Source organism: Rhinoraja longicauda, chromosome 18 (assembly GCF_053455715.1).
Source record: "Rhinoraja longicauda isolate Sanriku21f chromosome 18, sRhiLon1.1, whole genome shotgun sequence".
Taxonomy (NCBI): Eukaryota; Metazoa; Chordata; class Chondrichthyes; order Rajiformes; family Arhynchobatidae; genus Rhinoraja; species Rhinoraja longicauda.
Window position 1 is genome coordinate 36,429,172 of NC_135970.1, and position 18,573 is coordinate 36,447,744.

At 44.7% G+C, this 18,573-nt stretch overlaps 1 protein-coding gene across 8 annotated transcripts in view; it reads right to left on the reverse strand.

The window, feature by feature from the left end:
• The window catches only part of nav2a (neuron navigator 2a), a 592,633-nt gene that overhangs the window by 235,085 nt on the left and 338,975 nt on the right, over nucleotides 1-18,573 (reverse strand). For 7 of the 8 annotated variants that reach the window (XM_078415513.1, XM_078415514.1, XM_078415510.1 and 4 more), the window contains 4 exons: nucleotides 18,018-18,090; nucleotides 15,942-16,356; nucleotides 9,996-10,064; nucleotides 6,830-6,978 (listed from right to left, as the gene is read on the reverse strand). In XM_078415513.1, the coding sequence (XP_078271639.1) occupies nucleotides 6,830-6,978; nucleotides 9,996-10,064; nucleotides 15,942-16,356; nucleotides 18,018-18,090 (706 nt within the window). The remainder of the gene's footprint in view (nucleotides 1-6,829; nucleotides 6,979-9,995; nucleotides 10,065-15,941; nucleotides 16,357-18,017; nucleotides 18,091-18,573) is intronic. The other variant, XM_078415512.1, reaches the window with a different exon arrangement.

Here is an 18,573-nt window from a genome sequence, read left to right on the forward strand (position 1 = left end):
GAAGATCTCGGAGAAAACCCACGCAGGTCACGGGGAGAACGTACAAACTCAGAGCGGACAGCATCCGTAGTCGGGATTGAACCCGGGTCTCCGGCGCTGCAAGTGCTGTAAGGAAGCAACTCTACCGCTGCGCCACCGTGCCGCACCACTTCAGCACTCCTGCGTGACTCCAGCATTTTGTGTCCATTTTCAATCTAAACTAAACTAGAGTTAACAATTGGACGCAGTGAAGCCAAAATCAAGTGCAGCAGGTCACAGGAAAATTCATCGCTTATCCAAATGCTAAAACAGCACCGAATTTCTCTTGGTAGCGTGAAAGGCCATTGTTCTCTCTGTTAGTCTGCAGCCACTCAATCAGTGCCACAGACCACGGTATTATGCACACGAATGTTCAGTCAGACCAATCCCATCCATCAACAGCTATTTCCTCGACAGAGGCAAGAAGTGCTTAATTAAAAATCTTTAGGAATGACTGTGTGCGGGGGGGAAAATACTTCACAGTACAGTAGAGTATTCTTGCTTTAATCTATCCATCAATAATACTGGTTCAACGATAGTTGTAGTTTAGAGATACAGCGTGGAAACAGGCCCTTCGGCCCACCGAGTCCATGCCGACCATCGATCACCAGTACACAAGTTCTATCCTACACACGAGGGACAATTTACAGAAGCCAATTAATCTGCAGACCCGCAAGTTGGGACATTGTTGGCCGGTGTGGGCAGGTTGGGTCGAAGGGCCTGTTTCCACACTGTATCACTCTATGACTCTATAAAGGAAAGTTGCTTACAACTAGTGTCACAGTAAATATGAAACCTTTAAAATTTTGTTTAAAAAGCACCCATTCTTACTTCTACTTTTCATTACTTCAGCCAAGTTACCCCAGCACTTTGCCAAGCCATTTTACACAAGACCCAGACAACATATAAAGGATTTATTCACAAAATGCTGGAGTAACTCAGCAGGTCAGGCAGCATCTCGAGAGAGAAGGAATGGGTGACGTTTCGGGTCAAGACCCTTCTCTCAGAAGCACAAACAAAAAAGGAGATAACTACGTGAGGGTCAAACAGTTGTTTTCTGGAATACAGAAGTTCATGGAGGGCAAATAGTGGCCTGTAAGATATTGGAAATATTGGAGACAGCTACAATCTCAAAATGTGGCACAGTACATATTTTATATATGTTCCTGTGAATAACTTCATCATTTCAAATGTAGAAACACAATGTGCTGTAAATAAGAAAAGTGCATTTAAATCCAAATCCAGCGATATTTCGGCAGTGATGTGCACAGAAAGTGATATAACACTTACTCTGCCCTGTTTAAAATCAGACTCATGCCCTAAGAAGCACAAATTTACATTTTGTGACCTTAAAGAACTGTTCTGTCTGCTTGACATTTGGCTTCATTACAGTGTGGAGATGTGGAGTAATGTCACATTTAATGCTGGCACTCAGGGAATTGTGGATTGCAATTTCATGCAGAATTACATATCTCAGGAATTTCAGCTGTTCGTGATTCACCTAATATTCCAACAGGATCACATTTATTCCAGGCAAAGCCAGAATTGAATGTCCTACACAACTCGGACTTTATTCTGTGGAGTGCAGGAAGCTAAGGGGTTAACTAATGGAGGTTTAGTTTAGACATACAGCACGGAAACAGGCCCTTCGGCCCACTGGGTCCACACCGACCATCAATCAGCTGTCACACAAGTTTGATGTTATCTCACTTTCTCATCCATCAGTCTGAAGAAGGGTCTCGACCCGAAACGTCACCCATTCCTTCTCTCCTAGATGCTGCCTGACCTGCTGAGTTACTCCAGCATTTTAATGATACCTTCCATTTATACCAGCATCTACAGTTATTTTCCTACACTTCTCATCCACTTCAATCACTACACACTAGGGGCAATTTGCAGAGAGCAATTAACCTGCAAACCCTCACGTCTTTGGGATGTGGGAGGAGACTCATGCTGTTACAGGGAAGGACGTGCAAACTCCACACAGGCAGCACCCAGGGTCAACATCGATCCCGAGTCTCCACCAGATGCACCACTGTGCCGCCTCTATAAAATCACGAGGGGAACTGATAGGGTGAATCCACAGAGTCTTTTACCCAGGGTAAGTGAATCAAGAACCAGAATACAAAGGTTAAAGTGAGATGAGAAAGATTTAATTGGAACCTGAGGGGCAACTTTTTCACTCATCTGGAGAAAACCCACGCGCTCACAGGGAGAACGCACAAACTCCGCACAGACCAGCACCCGAAGTCAGGATCGAACCCGGGTCTCTGGTGCTGTGAGGCAGCAGCTCTACCAGCCGTGCCACCGTGCCGCCCTGAAGAAGGTTCTGTCCTCATCTAAAGGCAGTAATGAATGATTCATGCATCTATTATTAACTGAACCACAGCCAAGATCCAATTACAAAACCATTTTACACCTCGGAAAATCTCACGGCCTTACATTTAGAAAGAGATTTCCATTCGGTCAGCCTTCTGGTTGAATAAATGAATTAGCCAAAGAACAAAACAATTTATTTTGATCGGGTAACACATTCTTCCCATTTATCATGTGGCTCAGTGGCATCTCGTGATCTATTTGCTGATCAACTGACATAAATCCCTCACTTCCCAGCGCACCGTCAATAGACAATAGACAATAGGTGCACGAGGAGGCCATTCGGCCCTTCGAGCCAGCACTGCCATTCAATGTGATCATGGCTGATCATTCTCAATCAGTACCCCGTTCCTGCCTTCTCCCCATACCCCCTGACTCCGCTATCCTTAAGAGCTCTATCCAGCTCTCTCTTGAACGCATTCAGAGAATTGGCCTCCACTGCCTTCTGAGGCAGAGAATTCCACAGATTCACAACTCTCTGACTGAAAAAGTTTTTCTTCATCTCAGTTCTAAATGGCCTACCCCTTATTCTTAAACTGTGGCCCCTTGTTCTGGACTCCCCCAACATTTGGAACATGTTTCCTGCCTCTAACATGTCCAACCCCTTAATAATCTTATACGTTTCGATAAGATCTCCTCTCATCCTTCTAAATTCCAGTGTATACAAGCCTAGTCGCTCCAGTCTTTCAACATATGATAGTCCCGCCATTCCAGGAATTAACCTAGTAAACCTACGCTGCACGCCCTCAATAGCAATGTTATTAGATGCCAGCATTATTAAGCCCCGATGACGAGACTGTTTTATCTCATTAAAACCAAACGATGATGTGCAAATATACCACTCGTCTGTCAGGAAAACTGCTGACTTTGGAAGGGGTGACGCTCTGAGCACGAGAAAACTCCAACCAGACCTTGTCATTCATTTTATCTCTACAGCAATGATGAGAAGTTTTTTAATGGCCGGGTCTTTCAGCGGTGAACCCTGCCTCGCGTTTTGACAAAGCACACCATGTCATATCAGACGTACAAAAATAAATGAACACCTGCTTAAATAGTTTGATTTTGAAGTGCTATTCTCAGTTAAATTAAATGAAAATCGAATAACAGCAGATGCTAGAAATTTTAGTTTACTTTAGGTATAATATAAGAAAATAACTGCAGATGCTGGTACAAATCGAAGGTATTTATTCACAAAATGCTGGAGTAACTCAGCAGGTCAGGCAGCATCTCAGGAGAAGGAGTTTAGTTTAGAGATACAGTGGGGAAATGGGCCCTTTGGCACACCGACTCCACGCCGAACAAAATGATCCCCGCACACTAGCACAATCCTACACTCAACACCAGGGACAATTTACAGCTTTACCGAAGCCAATTAACCTACAAACCTGCACGTCTTTGGAGTGTGGGAGGAAACCGGAGCACCCGGAGAAAACCCACTCAGGTCACGGGGAGAACGTACAAACTCCATACAGACAGCACCCGTGGTCATGATCGAACCCGGGTCTCTGGCGCTGTGAGGCAGCAACTCTGTCGCTGCGCCACTGTTGTCATTAATTTTCTCCAGGAATTATTCAAAGATAAATCTTTTAAAAGCCTGCGTCTGGCAGCGGAGACCCCTGCCTCACCTTGTGGCAACACAAGCCATCTTATCAGAGCCACAAAAATAAACTTACAGGTTTTTTTTTTTAAATCTGGTTTTGAATCATTATTCTGACTGAAATTAAATGAAAATCGAAAAACAGCAGATGCCAGAAATCGTGAAAAATAACAAATACAGAACCTGAAGAAACTTAGGTGCTGGTTTAAGTGACATTTCGGGTCACGACAGCCATTAGGCTATTGAACACTGCAGCCTCCAATAAGCTCTGTACTACATAGACTATTACTGTTATTATTGCACTATTATTGTTTATGTGTTTATAGTTTTTATATATATATATATATATATATATATATATGTGTATATATATATATGTATGTGTGAGTATGTAGGAATGCTGGTTTAAACCGATATTATTGTTTATGTGTTTATAGTTTTTATATATATATATATATATATATATGTATGTGTGAGTGTGTAGGAATGCTGGTTTAAACCGATGATAGACACAAAAAGCTGGAGTAACTCAGCGGGACAGGCAGCATCTCTGGAGAGAAGGAATGGGTGACGTTTCGGGTTGAGACCCTTCTTCAGACTGGTTAAGGATAAGGGAAACAAGAGATATAGGCGATGATGTGGAGAGATAAAGAACAATGAATGAAAGATATGCAAAAAAGTGACGATGATAAAGGAAACAGGCCATTGTTAGCTGTTTGTTGGGTGAAAACGAGAAGCTGGTGCAACTTGGGTGGGGGAGGGATAGAGAGGGAGGGAATGCTGGGGCTACCTGAAGTGAGAGAAATCAATATTCATTCCACTGGGCTGTAAGCTGCCCGAGCGAAATATGAGATGCTGTTCCGCCAATTTGCGTTTAGCCTCACTCTGACAATGGAGGAGACCGAGGACAGAAAGGTCTGTGTGGCAATGGGAAAGAGAATTAAAGTCTCTTTAATTGGGCTAAAACCCAATGTTAGGGCAGATGTCTAAATTACAGATATTTGATTAATTCACAAAATGCTGGAGTAACTCAGCAGGTCAGGCAGCATCTCAGGAGAGAAGGAATGGGTGACGTATCGGGTGGAGACCCTTTTTCTGAATGGGTCTCGACCCGAAACGTCGCCCATTCCTTCTCTCCTGAGATGCTGTCTGACCTGCTGAGTTACTCCAGCATTTTGTGAATAAATACCTTCGATTTGTACCAGCATCTGCAGTTAGAAATGATGAGTTGCAATCGGGAGATCAGGTAGGTTCAGGCGGACTGATACATATACACACACTGAACTTTTTTTTCTCGTTTATTATATTGTTTACAGTGTACTATGTTTACATATTCTGTTGTGCTGCTGCAAGAATGTCATTGTTCTCTCTGGGACACACGACAATAAAACACTCAACTCTCTTGATCTTTCTTCAGATTTTCTTCAGAGTAAAACTCAAGCAGTTTGACCAGATGGGTGGAATTTACAAGACGTTGTTTTCCCCACACGCTACCTCCCTCTACTGGCCTGAGTGAGATGGAACCTTCTTCAGTGAAATATCGTTGTTGCAAAACACCCAAACGTTTCCAAAGTTCCACATGTGTCATGTAAAATAATTGCTTTGTTACAATTCTCAGCAGCAAAGACTAAACTGCAAAATTCCAAACAATGTGCTCATTGCATTTAAAAAAAAAAGGTCCAGTCCATTACATTCTTACAAATAACGGTGGCGCAGTTGGTAGAGCTGCTGCCTCACAGCGCTAAAGAACTAGGTTCAATTCTGATCTTGGGTGCTGTCTGTGTGGAGTTTGCACGTTTTCTCTGTGACCGCGTGCATTTCCTCCCACGTCAAGTTAATTGGTTTCTGTAAACTGCCCCTCGTGTGTAATGTGAAACTGGGGTAACATAGAACGATGGGTGTTGTCCGTAGTGAGTTTGTACGTTCTCCCCATTACCTGCGTGGGTTTTCACTAAGTTCTTCGGTTTCTTACCACACTCCAAAGATGTACAGGTTTGCAGGTTAACTGGCTTGGTATACTTGTAAATTGTCCCTCGTGTGTGTAGGATAGTGTCAGTGTGCGGGGATCGCTGGTCGGCGCGGACCCGGTGCGCTGAAAGGCCTTTCACAGCGCTGTATCTCTAAACTAGTGTACAGGTGATCATTGGTCCGCATGGACTCGGTGGGCCGAAGGGCCTGTTTCCACGCTGTATCTTAAGTTAAATCCTTTTCTTAAAATGCAACTCATCATTTCTTCTTCCCAGGAAGCCTGCAGAAGCTTTTGACTTCTTCTTAAAGTTAGGTACTGGGAATTCTCAGGAGACTTTAATCAAATATCTGTAATTTAGACATCTGCCGTAACATTGGGTTTTTGCAAACTATTTAATGGCAGAAATATCAAACCCATGTTCACTGGTGTCCTTGCATAATTAACCTTGAGTAAAAAATGGGATTCCCCATCATCCTTCTAAACTCCAGCGAGTACAGGCCCAGAGCCATCAAACGTTCCTCATATGTTAACCTTATCAATGTTATAAATCTCTTCTGGACCCTCTCTAACACCAGCACATCCTTCCTCAGATAAGGGGTCCAAAACTGCCGACACTATTCGAAATGTGGTTGGACCAGGGCCTTACATCGCCTTGGCATTACCCTTGCTTTCACATTCTAGAAATTAATGCTGTGTGATTTTACCAGATTGTCTGCAAAAACAAAATATTTCACTGTACCTAGGTACAGGTGACAATAAAGTATCATTATTGAGCATTGCATTTACCTTCCTTTCTACCGACTCTACCTGCAAATTAACCATTTGCCTTTCACTGAGAACGTCAGGAAGCCAGTGATGAACGTACATACCTTTCTCATTGCTTGCTGATGGGTTGTGGCCAGATTTGGACTTGTCGAAGGTGTTAAAGCTTTGACTGCGCCTGTTGTTGGCACTGGAGGACACACGAGTCTTGGTATCACTGCCTGCAGTTGACAATCTCGTGGTGGGTGCTGGAAGCCTGAAGCCGAACAGACACAAGAGGAGGTCACCAACCAAACTGAAACTCATTGACACCGAACGGACAAGTTTCCAAAGACTCAGACCACCAACAACACGCATCCAAGATGGCGCTCAATTAAAGGCATCTCTTTGTGTGCTGGTCACAGAAGTGGATCTACAATCATGGATTACAATCGTTCCACACTTTTAAATCTCTACTCCTACAGCAGCATTTCATATCATATCATATCATATATATACAGCCGGAAACAGGCCTTTTCGGCCCACCAAGTCCGTGCCGCCCAGCGATCCCCGTACATTAACACTATCCTACACCCACTAGGGACAATTTTTACATTTACCCAGCCAATTAACCTACATACCTGTACGTCTTTGGAGTGTGGGAGGAAACCGAAGATCTCGGAGAAAACCCACGCAGGTCACGGGGAGAACGTACAAACTCCTTACAGTGCAGCACCCGTAGTCAGGATCGAACCTGAGTCTCCGGCGCTGCATTCGCTGTAAAGCAGCAACTCTACCGCTGCGCTACCGTGCCGCCCAAGGAACGTTCATAGCACCAGGCATCCCTGTATTGCAAAAGCAGTGATACTATGAGTCTGTGTATGAACACAGTCGTTCCCTTTATCCTGTATCTGGACCCTGTGGATGGCTCGATTGTAATCATGTATTGTCTTTCCGCTGACTGCTTAGCACCCAACAAAAGCTTTTCACGGTACCTCAGTGCACGTGACACTAAACAAACATAGTTCTCGGTTTTTAATTCAGCCAAATCTCACATTAATACAGTGCCGAGGCCACTGATTGTTAAACCACAGGATAATAAAATAAAATGGAATGGTTGAGGAGACACACAAGAGAGTTTGTGAATGGAAAGCAAGCCTAGAATACTCGGCTGTCAAATCAATAATCAATCAATTATAGACAGTAAGGTAAATGGAGTTGAATCTTCTCGCCTTCAAATGGGAAAGGGGGTCCCTCTGGTCTACCAATGGGACTCAGGGTCCTTGATGGTCCAAGATGCATATTAATCAAAATATTAAAACATGAATTCACGTAATGTCAAAGGACCACTCGCTGACGTCCATTTCATTGTCTCAAAGAACTTTCACACAGGCTTGACAAGATATTGTGCACCAGAACATGTCCAAAACACAATTGCTTCACACCTTCACAATTCCAGCCAAAATGAACTGTAACTTTCCCCTGCATGGGTGGGCTCGCAGATATTTGTGAACATACGATAAACAATTGATTTTTTAACTCTTTCGTGCAGAATTTATTTAAATGCAAACAATTTATACCTGCAATCTGTCACCATTAAAAATTACGTGAGATGTACTGAAACACCAATGTAAAAGGATTAGCATCAGGATTAATAATCTTGGTTCTGCAAACCTGCATGCTCCCAATAATTCAGGCTGAAGATTTGCTGTAAAACACTGATCTTTGATATTCTTCAAGCTATTTAGAAAGATTAGTATAACAGGTCATCCAGGTGGTGCAGGTCTCCAATTCACAGCAAATCATTTAAGCTTCTGGTGAAAAACTAATGCGGCCAGAGATGGGGCATTGTTAATTGTTTTAAATCTTTTTCAATTAAATATCTGCATTCAATTTTTTTTTAAACCCAAGGATGTGAAGATTAAATCATTTTCAAAATGGTGCTCTCTTCCAAGGGTGAGCAGGATATTTTGGAACAGTGTTTTATTGCTATCTGCAGCTCCAAGAAAAGTTATATACAGAGCGAGCACCAAACACGACCACGCCAAGGCACCAAAGAAAATTCAGTTCTCGTCCCAATCATGAAACATTTTTTGCAGATTTACCAACATTGTATTCCACGAGCAAATTAACTAATTGCACAGCTTAATGTTTCGACCTCAGGTAATAACTGTCGTTGGAGAGGGTCCAGAGGAGGTTTACGAGAATGATAGGGTTCACATATGATGAGTGTTTGACGACACTGGGCCTGTACTCACTCGAGTTTAGAAGGATGGGGGGGGTGAGGGGGGCTCATTGAAACATACAGAACAGTGAAAGGCTTGGAGAGAGTGAATGTGGAGAGGATTTTTCCACTAGTGGGAGAGTCTCGGAGCAGTGGATGGAGATGAGGAGGTTTCTTTAGTCAGAGGGTGGTGAATCTGTGGAATTAATTGCCACAGGTGGCTGTGGAGGCCAAGTCAATGGGTATTTTAAGGCAGAGATTGACAGGTAAATGATAGTAAGTAAGGGTGCCAGGGTTTAAGGGGAGATGGCAGAAGAATTTGGTTGTGAGGGAAAGATAGATCAACCATGATTGAATGGCGGAGAAGACTTGATGGGCAGAATGGCCCAATTCTACTCCTAGAAATGAACTTATGAAATGTAATGTGGGGACTAATGAGTTAAGAGTCAGAAATGGACCCAAAGTGCTGGAGTAACTCAGCAGGTCAGGCAGCATCTCTGGAGAACATGGGTTGGTGATGTTTCAGGTCGAGACCCTTCTTCAGACTCAATTAATGAGCTAAGAGGTGGTCCTTTGAGTAAAATACCAGCAAGGGTCACCAACAATTGCTTCAACAGAATCAGGGAACACTACCAGTGGCAGTGATAAACTATAGCCCACACATATCAAACAAAAAATGATCGCAGACTTAGTTAATAGGAAAACGAAGTAAAACGTAGGTTGCTGAAACCAATAAGCGCTGAGACACAAGCAAAATACTGCAGATTCTGCAAATCGGCAACGAAATGCAGGAAATAGTTTGCAAGCTCGGCATCATTTGTGGGAACAGGGTTAACATTTCAGGTCGAGGATCTTGTATCCCAAATGTTAATTCTGTTTCTCCCATCGCAAATGCTGCCCAACTTGCTGAGTAGTTGCAAGGCTTCTGATTTCATCTCGGCAAGCACCGCGGGTTAAGCTGTTTAGCGAGCTTGCGAAATGCCTGGCCATGCATGCAGTTGACGGTCTCGTCAGGCGCCTCAGATGTTAAAAAGCGACCAGTGGGCTACAAACAAGTAAGACCAGCTGACCTAGAGGCCTTTCTCTGAGTAGGCGTATTTCTTGTGCTTTTGCTTTGGAATGGTGACCTGGATGACACACTGTATGACAGAGAGGAAGAAAGGAGAAATATGATCATGAATAAAGGATAGAGCATGATAGCACAGAAACAGCAGAGAACATGCATCATGAATGTCTAAAGAACAGCTATGCTCCAAAGTTCCAATTTCCACTTAACCTGTCCCAAAGCTATGAAGAAGGTTTTAACTAGATTCAAATACTATATGAATAGTAAGTACAATTCTCGACTTTGTTTGACAAAGTAATCTTTCCATTATCAAAGAAGAAGGGCGGCACAGTGGCACAGCGGTAGAGTTACTGCCATTGACCCGGGTTTGATCCAGACTGCGAGCATTTTGGGTCGAGCATCTCTGGAGAACATGGATAGGGCGTGGACATGACGTGCACTTTTTGAGTCTTTTGTTTCAGCTATATTTATCTTGGATTACTCAAATATAATTTTTCCATAAGTGTGACTTCAAATGGACTTTAATATTTCTGAAATAAAGCTGAAGAAATTCAAATCTAGAGGCAGAAAGGTAACGATGCAATGAGGATAAACCTTCCTGAGGTAAAAGACTGTAAACGTGAGGAATAGTTTACACAAAGAAGCAGTGGAAGTATAGAATGTTAGAAATTTGCACAGGACAAATGGATAATTGTCTTGGAAGATGAATGAATTAAAAGCTGCCAGGTAACTAATGCGATATTCACAGTGCCCTCCATAATGTTTGTGACAAAGACCCATCATTTATTTATTTGCCTCTGTACTCCACAATTTGAGATTTGTAATAGAAAAAAATCACATGTGGTTAAAGTGCACATTGTCAGATTTTGATAAAGGCCATTTTTAAACATTTTGGTTTCACCATGTAGGAATTACAGCAGCATTTATACATAGCCCCCCTCCCCCCCATTTCAGGGCACGGTAATGTTTGGGACACATGGCTCCAGGGGGTGTTTGCAATTGCTCAGGTGTGTTTAATTGCTTCCTTAATGCAGGTATAAGAGAGCTCTCAGCAACTAGTCTTTCCTCCAGTCTTTCCATCACCTTCGAGGCAAATAAATAAATGATGAGTCTTTCTCCTAAATGTTATGGAGGGCACTGTAAGATCGGTATAAGACATGTAAACAATTCTGTACGGTTCTGGGCTCCTTCGGTATTGCAACATGGTGGGAGAGTTTCGTCTTGGGCATTCATGGTTTCCTGGAACTTGTCCGAGAACCTTTAAAAATTGGGAACATTCCTGACTTTTTCTGTGAATTTGGCACGATTTCCTATCTGCGATTTCCAGGAGTAATGGTGGTGAGTAATGCAGGAGTAATGCATGAGAACAAAAACAGGTTGGGCAGCTAATTCTCTAAGGAAGAACTGCAGATGCTGGATTACACCAAAGATAGACACAAATTGCTGGAGTAACTCAACGGGCCAGGCAGCATCTCTGGAGAAAAGGAATAAGTTACGTTTCGGGGCAAGATCCTTCTTCAGACTGAAGAAGGGTCTCGACCCGAAACGTCACCTATTCCTTTTCTCCAGGGATAATAGACAATAGACAATAGGTGCAGGAGGAGGCCATTCGGCCCTTCGAGCCAGCACTGCCATTCAATGTGATCATGGCTGATCATTCTCAATCAGTACCCCGTTCCTGTCTTCTCCCCATACCCCCTGACTCCGCTATCCTTAAGAGCTCTATCTAGCTCTCTCTTGAATGCATTCAGAGAATTTGCCTCCACTGCCTTCTGAGGCAGAGAATTCCACAGATTCACAACTCTCTGAGTGAAAAAGTTTTTCCTCATCTCCGTTCTAAATGGCCTACCCCTTATTCTTAAACTGTGGCCCCTGGTTCTGGACTCCCCCAACATTGGGAACATGTTTCCTGCCTCTAACGTGTCCAACCCCTTAATAATCTTAAACGTTTCGGTCACAGGGATAACGTGCAAACTCCACACAGACAGCAGCCGAGGTGAAGATTGAATCCGGGTCACACTGGCTCCGTGAGGCAGCGGTTCTACCAGATGTGCCACCGTGCTGTCCTATCTCCAAACAGGTGTGGAGGCTCAGCTGGGAAAATTAAGTATGCTTTCAAATCTATCTTGTGCATCTCCTGGCAAATGACCAAAGGGACAGTTGTGCAAGAGGCTGCTCAATGGCAAATAGGTATTACATATATCAATGCGTAAGTTCATAAATGATTGGAGCAGAATTAGGCCACTCGGCCCATCAAGTCTACTCCGCCATTTAATCATGGCTGATCTATCTCTCCCTCCTAACCCCATTCTCCTTCCTTCTCCCCACAACCCATGACACCTGTACCAATCAAGAATCTGTCAACCTTTGCCTTAAAAATATCCATTGACTTGGCGTCCACGGCCATCTATGGCAGTGAAATCCACAGATTCACCACCCTCTGACCAAAATAATTTCTCCTCATTTCCTTCCTAAAGGAACGTTCTTTTATTCTGAAGCTAAGGCCTCTGGTCTTAGACTCTCCCACTGGTTACAGTGCCAGGGACCCGGGTTTGATCCTGACTACGGGTGCTGTCTGTACGGAGTTTGTACGTTCTCCCCGTGACCACGTGTGGGCTTTCTCCAGATGCTCCGGTTTCCTCCCACACTCCAAAGACGTGCAGGTTTATAGGTTAATTGGCTTCGGTAACTAGGCTTGTATTCACCGGAGTTTAGAAGGATGAGAGGGGATCTTATAGAGGCATATAAAATTATAAAAGGGCTGGACAAGCTAGATGCAGGAAAAATGTTCCCAATGTTGGGCGAGTCCAGAACCAAGGGAGGCCATTTAAAACTGAGGTGAGAAGGAACTTTTTCACCCAGAGAGTTGTGAATTTGTGGAATTCTCTGCCGCAGAAGGCAGTGGAGGCCAAATCACTGGATGAATTTAAGAGAGAGTTAGATAGAGCTCTGGAGGCTAGTGGAATCAAGGGATATGGGGAGAAGGCAGGCACAGGTTACTGATTGTGGATGATCAGCCATGATCACAATGAATGGCGGTGCTGGCTCAAAGGGCCGAATGGCCTCCTCCTGAACCTATTTACTATGTTTCTATGTTTCTAAAATTGTAAATTGTTCCTGGTATGCCTACGATAACGCTAGTGTGCAGGGATTGCTGGTTGGCACGGACTCAGTGGGCCGAAGGGCCTGTTTCTGCTCTGTATCTCTACACTAAATTAAACTAAATCTTGTTCGCAAGGTGGCCCTGTTCTTCTGCTCTACTGTTCTGTGTTCTGCAGCAAGGGGAAAAAGAATATAATTTTAAAAGAACGCCTTCCCCAGTAAACCTTTTTGAGAAAATGAACCACAAGTTCAATGGTTCAATATTATCACTTGTGCAGACTTAGTGAAATTCTTTTTTTGCTTGCAGTCAGTATAGTATTGCCAAACCATGCCAGTTCAGTAAAGCTGATCTATACAGGCTTGCTTAGGTGCCAAGTATAATCTTAAGGACCCTAATCAATAATAAGTATGTCTCTTCCTCAATCTATTCACTGGATGTATTCAAGAGAGATTTGGATATAGCTCTTCGGGCTAACGGAACCAAGGGATATGGGGAGAAAGCAGGAATGGGGTACTGTTTTTGGATGATCAGCCATGATTGTATTGAATGGCGGTGCTGGCTCAAAGGGCGAATGGCCTACTCCTGCACCTATTTTCTATGTTTCTATGTTTATGTGTCTGCTTTTCCAAAAGCTGCCACTGGGGTAAGACAACACGGTGGTTGTTAATCAACTGTGACCACAAGAATTGAGAAAGATCCAAAGTTTCTGTGTCTGGAGTGTTATTTGGGTCAAACATGAACTCTTTTTGCTCACTGGGTTCTGAGGTGCAAGGTGACACAAAACCAGGCCAAGGAGTTGAATTCATGAAATAATATCATATTGAGAATATTACCCCAACACACAACTAGATTACATAAACTAAACCAGTTCGACTCAGTGGCGCAGCGGTACAGTTGCTGTCTTACAGCGCCAGAGGCCCGCGTTCAATCCTGACTTAGGGTGCGTACTGTGCAGAGTTTGCACGTTCTCCCTGCGATCGCGTGGGTTTTCTCCGGGTCCTCCAGTTTCGCGAAGGCGTGCGGGATTGCAGGTTAATTGGCCTCTGTAAATTGCTCCCAATATGTATGAGAAAGTGGGATAACATAGAACTAGTGTGAACGGGTTCACTTCAGAATCGACATGGGCTCGGTGGGCCAAAGGGCATGTCTCCATTCTGCTTCTCCAAATTAAACTCTAAACTAACCTAAGATAGACACAAAAAACTGGCGTGACTCAGCGGGACAGGCAGCATCTCTGGAGAGAAGGAATGGCTGGCGTTTTGGGTCGAGACCCTTCTTCAGTCCCGAAATGTCACCCATTCCTTCTCTCCAGAGATGCTGCCCTTCCCGCTGAGTTACTCCAGCATTTTGTGTCTATCTTCGGTTTAAATCAGCATCTGCAATTCTTTTCTAAACGAAACTAAGTAACGACCCGTTAATTTGGATCTGACCTTGTTTTCCATTTTAATCAGGCAGCTTCAAAAAATGCTAAACATAAATATTTTAGTGTTACAATTGAACTTTGTTTCATTATCAAAGGAGAAATAGGAGCTCCAAAAGAAAATGCATAGGAAGCGCGTTATTTTTGTTCATTTGGAGGACGTGGGCATCATTGCCTAGGCCCGTAGTTATTGCTCATCCCAAACCAACCATGAGAAGAAGGTAGAGACTGGGAACTGCCGACGCTGGTTTACAAAAGAAGACACAAAGTGCTGGAGTAACTCAGCGGGTCAGGCAGCATCTCCGGAGAACCTAGGTAGGTGACGTTTTGGGTCGGGACCTTTCCTCAGTTACTTGTCCATGTGCTCCTGAGATGCTGTCCGACCCATTGAGCTTCTCCAGCACTTTGTGTCTGCTTGTGTCGCTTTGAGCCCGCTTCTTCAACTTTATAAAACTTCTTGCCAGGGTGGATGGGATTCACCGATGAGATCGCTGTACCTGCTACAAATTCATCCTCGCGTTTTGAATTGCTCAAACTCTTTCCCCGATCTTTCAAGCTATGTTCAGAGATATCTCATGGCAACAAGCCTTTCAGCCCATCGAGTCCACGCTGACCATCGATCACCCGTTCACACTAATTCTACGTAATCCACTGCCTCAACCACTCCCTACCCAATTTACAAAGGGCCAATGAACCTACAAATCGGCACGTTTTTGGAATTTAGGAGGAAACCGGAGGAAACCCAAGGGAGAACGTAAAAAATCCATGAAGGCAGCACCCGGTAATTGGCTTTTGCAAAGTTGTAGATTGTTCCCTGTGCGTAGGGTTGGGTTAGTGTATGGGGTACTCGCTGGTCGGTGCAGACTCGGTGGGCCGAAGGGCCTGTTTCCGCGCTGTAACTCTAAAGTCTAAATTTCTAGAGACTAATCTCAGTGGGTCAAGCAGCATCACCCGAGAATATGGATCGGCGACGTTTCGGGTCAAGACCCTTCTTGTGTCCTTTTGCCTATTAACCAGCATCTGCGTTTCTTTCCTTCTACATAGCCAGGAAACCCCTCGTGAGATAGACACAAAAAGCTGGAGTCACTCAGCGGGTCAGGCAGCATCTCTGGAGAAAAGGAATGGATGATGTTTCGGGTCGAGGGCCTTCTTCAGTCAGGGGAGAGGGAACTGAGAGATATGGAGGTACAAGGAACTCCCCCGACTCTCAGTCTGAAGAAGGGTTTTGACCCAAAATGTTACCCATTCCTTTTCTCCAGAGATGCTGCCTGACCCAAAATGCCGAGTTACTCCAGCATTTTGTGTCTAACTTCGGTGTAAACCAGCATCTGCAGTTCCTTCCTACACAAACACCCCACGCGTCTTTTCGTTAAGATGAAGAGTTAAGCGTTGCTAAGCGTTTCATTTATCAATGAAAAGAGTCAAACCTTGACTGCATTTCCAACTGTGCCTTTTGTTGGCACTGTTGTTGCTGTGCTTGGTGGTGGGGCTGGGTGTGAGGTACGGGCTGTGGTTGTGGTGGAGGGCCAGGTTGGCACGGGGAATGTGGGGGATGGTGGTGCTGAGTGGCCTGCTGTTGACACACAACCCCAGGCTGTTGCTGCTGTTGCTGCTGTGTCTGCTGTTGCTGCTGTTGCTGCTGTTGCTGCTGCTGCTGCTGCTGCTGCTGCTGCTGCTGCTGCTGCTGTTGCTGTTGCTGCTGTGGCTGCTGTTTCTGTGTCTGTTGTTTCTGTGTCTGCTGCTGTTTCTGCTGCTGTTGGTGCTGCTGCTGCTGCTGCTGCTTATAGCGGGACAGGCTAAAGAAGAGACCCAAGATGGCCTTCAGATTTCCATTCCGGATTTCTGAAACAGAGAAGGCAGTAAATACGCACATCAATTTCTGTCACGCAAAGGTTCATCAGTTTAGTTGGTACTGGGGACACAGCTGGTCGAGCTGCTGCCAACACCGAGCCAGAGACCTGGGTTCTGTCTCGCCATTAGTTTAGTTTGGCTTAGTTTAGAGATACAGCGCGGGAAACAGGGGCGGTACGGTGGCGCAGCGGTAGAGTTGCTGCCTCACAGCGAATGCAGCGCCGGAGACTCAGGTTCGATCCTGACAACGGGTGCTGTACTGTACGGAGTTTGTACGTTCTCCCCATGACCTGCGTGGGTTTTCTCCGAGATCTTCGGTTTTCTCTCACACTCCAAAGACGTACAGGTTTGTAGGTTGATTGGCTGGGCAAATGTAAAAAAAGAAAATTGTCCCTAGTGTGTGTAGGATAGTGTTAATGTGCGGGGATCGCTGGGCGGCGCGGACCCGGTGGGCCGAAGGGCCTGTTTCTGCGCTGTATCTCTAAATCTAAAATCTAAAAACAGGCCCTTCAGCCCACCGAGTCCGCGCCGACCAGCGATCCCCGCACACTAGCACTATCCTACACACACTAAGGACAACTTACACTCTTATACTAAGACAATTAACCTGCAAACCTGCACGTCTGGGAGTGTGGGAGGAAACCGAAGATCTCGGGGAAAACCCACACGGTCACGGGGAGAACGTACAAACTCCGTACAGATGGCACCCGCAGTCGGGATCGAACCTGGGACTCCGGCGCTGCAAGCGTAGTAAGGCAGCAACTCTACCGCTGCACCACCTCCCGAGAAAGCATCTTCATACGTTTGTAGTGATAGGAGCAGAATGAGGCCATTCATCCCATCAACTCTACTCCGCCATTCAATCAAGGCTGATCTATCTTTCCCTCTTAACCCCATTTCTGCCCGTAACCCCTGACACTCATACTAATCAAGAATCTATCTATTTTGGCCTTAAAAATATTAATTGACTGGGCTTCCATAGCATTCTGTGGCAATGAATTCCACAGATCCACCACCCCCTTACGAATGAAATTCTTCCTCATCTCCTTCCCAAAGGAACGTCCTTTAATTCGTCCAGCAGCAGTACAGTTGCTGAGGCTATGATCTCAGGTCCGAGACTCCCACTAGTGGAAACATCCTCCCCACATCCACTCTATCCGGGCCATTATCAGGCAGCATCCTATTATGGTTCAACGGTTCTGCTTATTAGACAATAGACAATAGGTGCAGGAGTAGGCCATTCAGCCCTTCGAGCCAGCACTTCATCATGGCTGATCATTCTCAATCAGTACCCCGTTCCTGCCTTCTCCCCATACCCCCTGACTCCGCTATCCTTAAGAGCTCTATCTAGCTCTCTCTTGAAAGCATCCAGAGAATTGGCCTCCACTGCCTTCTGAGGCAGATAATTCCACAGATTTACAACTCTCTGACTGAAAATGTTTTTCCTCATCTCCGTTCTAAATGGCCTACCCCTTATTCTTAAACTGTGGCCCTTGGTTCTGGACTCCCCCAACATTGGGAACATGTTTCCTGTCTCTAAGGTGTCCAATCCCTTAATAATCTTATATGTTTCGATAAGATCCCCTCTCATCCTTTTAAATTCCAGTGACTCATGTTAATTTGAGATCATGTAATATAGAATAATTTCTTACCTTCTGCCGAAAGACCTTGTATATTCACCCCTTTGGCAGCCAAGAAACTCAGGCACACATCAATGTTTTCAATCTAGAGAAAGGTAAACACGAAGGGAAACAGCAATTTGAATCCTGTTCCACGAGAAATAGATCAAAGATTACTCCATCGACTCCAAATAATTTTTTAACCACCCATGACAATTGAACGCCTTGTTCTTTCAGAGTATCCTCTATGTGGTTGCTAGGTGGGTTGGCTCATGGTAATTCACCATGAAATGCACTGACCAAGATCCACCAACCTTGGTGTGTGACGTCAGTCTGAAGAAGGGTCACAACCCGAAACGTCACCCATTCCTTCTCTCCTGAGATGCTGCCTGACCTGCTGAGTTACTCCAGCATTTTGTGTCTACCTTCGATTTAAACCAGCATCTGCATTTTTTTCCCCTAGTGTGTGTAGGTTAGCGTTAATGTGCGGGGATCGCTGTTCGGCGCGGTCAGTGGGCTGAAGGGCCTGCTTCCGCACTGTATCTCTAAACTAAAACTAAAGCTAAATTGGATGATGTTTCCTACTTTA